General features: G+C 41.7%; 1 protein-coding gene across 1 annotated transcript in view; it reads left to right on the top strand.

Moving 5' to 3' along the window:
• The window catches only part of LOC306842008 (peroxisomal acyl-coenzyme A oxidase 3-like), a gene marked incomplete at its 3' end in the record, with an annotated part of 8,102 nt that overhangs the window by 1,648 nt on the left and 1,454 nt on the right, over positions 1-5,000 (top strand). The window contains exons 2-4 of the mRNA XM_079373402.1: positions 103-212; positions 2,518-2,642; positions 4,132-4,229. Coding sequence (XP_079229528.1) covers positions 2,523-2,642; positions 4,132-4,229 — 218 coding nt within the window. The remainder of the gene's footprint in view (positions 1-102; positions 213-2,517; positions 2,643-4,131; positions 4,230-5,000) is intronic.

Below are 5,000 nucleotides of genomic sequence, written 5' to 3'. Positions count from 1 at the left end.
CGTTGCCGTCAGTGTAGATAAAGAATTCTCTGAGTCACATGAACCTGCTGCTGATCTTTGGTATAGAGAATAATACGCTCCCTCCTCCTCCTTATATTGAAGGTGAAAGTTGAACTTATCAGCACGGGGCTGCAGAGAACCAAGTCTTATGACTGAACACAGGTAGACCTTCACCGACCTTCACCGAGGACGACATCAGGACTCTTCTGCACGTAAGATCTGTGTTTGTGTCTGTAGACTCTCAGTGTAGTTTGTGTGTTCTTCAGTGTGATCCTTGTAAACGTTAATGTTTGACTGTTGAAGCTAATGTTGGAACAGATAAGGAGCTCTGAGCGTGTCACACCTCGACTGTCCTGTTTCAAAGGAACACAGTCACATCAGCTGTTTCCTTTCTGATCACCAGGAACAGGCCAGGAAATTCAATGTTCTTACCGGTCACAGCAATTTTGAAATCATAAGTTGATTGGCTTTAGCCTGTGTTCTGTTCAGGTAAGTGCTGCCCGTCTTTACGCCCTTTCTTTCATCTAGCCCATGATGAAATAGAAAAACATCATCACAAGTCTGCTGCATTAAACACCTGATCTCACTCTGTTTTGTCTCGGGCAACAATCAAAGCATAGCCGAGATAAAAATCCAATAATACACTTACTTGCAAATCCACTCGTAATAAAGAAGGGTCGTCCTCTTTTAGCGATAGCGTGCGCATTCCTGAACAGAATCTGTAGCTTGTCAAACGCCGCCCCGGCGTGTTCTCAGGAGTAGACTTCCCACCGATCACACTCACGACGTCATTGTGGCATTTTGAGGATTTGTGGTCTGTTATTGCCTCCAGCTTCATATTTGTTGTGCCCACTATAAAGCTATTGCCCTTGCTGCTTGGCTGGCAGTTCTGGCGGCATTGCGAACAGAACTTTCATCATAAACAAGCCAAACACGTTCCGTCCCACTTTCATTAAATGACCTCTTGGGTTTTTTACCTTCCGTCGGTGGTTGTGGTTCTTCTCTTGGAGGACTACTGTGTTTCACCCCTGACGGATAGCGCCACATTTTTCCTTTTAAATTTACAGATGTTTACCGATCCACAAATTATTTTATTATTCCAGCGTATGCAACAGTCTGGTGGCAGCACGTGCGCATCACTACCCCTAGTGGTCAGCAGCTGCCGACATTACCACCTGCCAGACTGGCGTGTGGGCTGATCATAGTTACCCGCAAATAAAAAAACCCGCATTTGGCCGGTGGCGGGTGCTAATTTCCTGCCCTGACCAGGAACCTTTAGCCTGACCAGCTGCTTTTTAAGGAACTTAAAGCTTCTCCCAGCTGGGTTCATTGTCTGTTTGCACAGAGATTTAAAGTCTATCGGTTCTGCTGATCTTCATTGTTAAACTCTCGTATAGTGTTTCATTGCTGTATGACCAAACTTGTTGTGGTCCATGGTGACTGCTCAGATTTGGTATAATCCTGTCGCTGTTTTCTCTTTCAAGCCAGAAGTGACCATATATGGAAAAAAGAGGGGGGAGCTTAGCTCAGCGAAATCTTTAGTTTCTATAAGCACAACCGATCAATGAAGAAGACATTTATTGTGTGTTACCCTGCTGAGGTGAAGGCCACAACTGTATCACAGGTTTATAGAGGGTACAAAGAGAACCTTTGAGTCTCACCTGAGAACCTTACCATCTCCTGAGAACCTTTCAGTCTCACCTGAGAACCTTTTAGTCTCACCTGAGAACCTTTTAGTCTCACCTGAGAACCTTTGAGTCTCACCTGAGAACCTTACCATCTCCTGAGAACCTTTCAGTCTCACCTGAGAACCTTTCAGTCTCACCTGAGAACCTTTCAGTCTCTCCTGAGAACCTTTCAGTCTCTCCTGAGAACCTTTGAGTCTCACCTGAGAACCTTTCAGTCTCACCTGAGAAACTTTGAGTCTCACCTGAGAACCTTTGAGTCTCACCTGAGAATATTACCGTCTCACCTGAGAACCTTTTAGTCTCTCCTGAGAACCTTTGAGTCTCACCTGAGAACCTTTTAGTCTCACCTGAGAACCTTTGAGTCTCACCTGAGAAACTTTGAGTCTCACCTGAGAACCTTTGAGTCTCACCTGAGAATATTACCGTCTCACCTGAGAACCTTTTAGTCTCACCTGAGAACCTTTTAGTCTCACCTGAGAACCTTTGAGTCTCACCTGAGAACCTTTTAGTCTCTCCTGAGAACCTTTTAGTCTCACCTGAGAACCTTTGAGTCTCACCTGAGAACCTTTGAGTCTCACCTGAGAAACTTTTAGTCTCTCCTGAGAACCTTTGAGTCTCACCTGAGAAACTTTTAGTCTCTCCTGAGAACCTTTTAGTCTCACCTGAGAAACTTTTAGTCTCTCCTGAGAACCTTTCAGTCTCACCTGAGAAACTTTTAGTCTCTCCTGAGAACCTTTCAGTCTCACCTGAGAACCTTTCAGTCTCACCTGAGAACCTTTCAGTCTCTCATGCATTGCTTGTTTGTGTTCTTGTTCCTCTGTGAGAACAGAAGACATGGACTCTTCGGTTCCTGATCTCCCCAGCGGCCCGCTGGACATCTACAGAAAGAAGGCTTCTTTTAACTGGAAGGAGATGTTGCTGTTCATTGACGGAGAGGAAATAATCGCTTTCAAGGTAAAAGAACCTGAATACCAACCAGAACCCTGGTTCTACTTCGTTCTTCTCTCTGTCATCTTCTCCCTTTCTGTTGTCTCCACACATTCCCTTCATGTTCTCCTCATGTATGTTCTCTACATGTTCTCCTCATGTATGTTCTCTACATGTTCGCTACATGTTCTCCTCATGTATGTTCTTTACATGTTCTCCTCATGTATGTTCTGTACATGTTCTCCTCATGTATGTTCTCTACATGTTCTCTACATGTATGTTCTGTACATATTCTGATCATGAATGTTCACCACAGGTTCTGTATTGTACATGTTCTCCTTGTGTATGTTCTGTATGTGTTCTCCTAATGTATGTTTTTGTCTTCTCCTTGTATTTGTTCTCTATTTTATCCTTATGTATGTTCTCTACATGTTCTCATGTTCTCCTTATGTATGTTCTCTACATGTTCTCCTTATGTATGTTCTCTACATGTTCTCCTTATGTATGTTCTCTACATGTTCTTTGCATTTTCTCCACATATTCTCCTTATGTATGTTCTTTACATGTTCTCATGTTCTCCTTATGTATGTTCTGTACATGGTCTTCACGTGTATATTCTCCTTATGTATGTTTTGTACATATTCTCCTCATGAATGTTCTCTGCATTTTTTCTTCATTTACTGTATGTTCTCTACATGTTCTCCATGTACTTTATGTCCTTTACATGTTCTCTTCATACATCGGCTTCATCATCGGCTTCGGCCGATGGTAAGTCCACCTAACTCGAAGATACAGGGTTCAATTCCCGAGATCAACACATAAGCGTCTCACTAACTCGCAGACTCCTGGTCGCGTGTTCTGAGGACTTTTGCTTTATTAACGTTTAAATGTTTCAGTGAATTTAAATGAACTTTAAAAATGTTAAATATCTATTAGAGCAGGTCTTGAAAGCTGATATCTGAAAAACTAAAAGTGCTATGGATTTCAAACTTGGCCACATGGTTACTGGTTGTCTGCTCATTATAAATGATCCTGTAGCGCCACCATGTGGTCAGTCATTACTTGCTTTGTGTTCAAGGTTTTCAAACTTGGCCACATGTTTACTTGTACTATGCTCAATACACTCATAAATGGTCCTGTGGCGCCACCATCTGGTCAGTATTCAAGAGTTTGGTGTTTAAGGCTCATAACTCGTTTACCATTAGCCTGAGGAAAGTAATACTGCTGATTGGATGCTGAGCTGCAAGCTGTATTCGATTTAAATAGTATTTAAAAAGCACAATACTTCTCTGTAGTTCCACCAGTTCTAGAGCTCATCTGGTTAAAGTGTCAGTCAGGTAACCAGAAGGTGGCAGGTTCGAATCCTGAAAGGAACTGATGTTCTTAAAGCTGCTAATGAGACTGTGCTTTACTTGTTGTACAATGCTCATAGATCGTACCAGCGTGTGCTGCTGCAGCTCTCACACTGACAGGTCTCCAGAAATGTCCAATTCTAGTTTTGTTCTGTTCTCTGCAGAAACTTGTGTTCCAGACTCTCGAGAACGACCCTCTGTTCGCGCGACAGCCTGGTGAGGATGTTCCTTTGGAAAAGATGAGAGAGCTCACATTCCTCAGGTAACCACAGCACAAAGATCCTTACTTCCTGTATCACCTGTCTTTATACCCTGATATTTACTTCCTATATCACCTGTCTTTATTCTCTGATATTTACTTCCTGTATCACCTGTCTTTATTCTCTGATATTTACTTCCTGTATCACCTGTCTTTATACCCTGATATTTACTTCCTATATCACCTGTCTTTATTCTCTGATATTTACTTCCTGTATCACCTGTCTTTATTCTCTGATGTTTACTTCCTGTATTACCTGTCTTTATTCCCTGATATTTACTTCCTGTATCACCTGTCTTTATTCTCTGATATTTACTTCCTGTATCACCTGTCTTTATTCTCTGATATTTACTTCCTGTATCACCTGTCTTTATTCTCTGATGTTTACTTCCTGTATCACCTGTCTTTATTCTCTGATATTTACTTCCTGTATCACCTGTCTTTATTCTCTGATATTTACTTCCTGTATCACCTGTCTTTATTCTCTGATATTTACTTCCTGTATCACCTGTCTTTATTCTCTGATGTTTACTTTCTGTATCACCTGTCTTTATTCTCTGATGTTTACTTCCTGTATTACCTGTCTTTATTCCCTGATATTTACTTCCTGTATCACCTGTCTTTATTCTCTGATATTTACTTTCTGTATTACCTGTCTTTATTCTCTGATATTTACTTCCTGTATCACCTGTCTTTATACCCTGATATTTACTTCCTGTATCACCTGTCTTTATTCTCTGATATTTACTTCCTGTATCACCTGTCTTTATACCC

Source organism: Symphodus melops (genome assembly GCF_947650265.1).
Source record: "Symphodus melops genome assembly, contig: SUPER_20_unloc_4, whole genome shotgun sequence".
Lineage (NCBI taxonomy): Eukaryota > Metazoa > Chordata > Actinopteri > Labriformes > Labridae > Symphodus > Symphodus melops.
The sequence above is the reverse complement of the archived record's forward strand: the minus strand, read 5'-3'. Positions and strand labels throughout refer to the sequence as shown.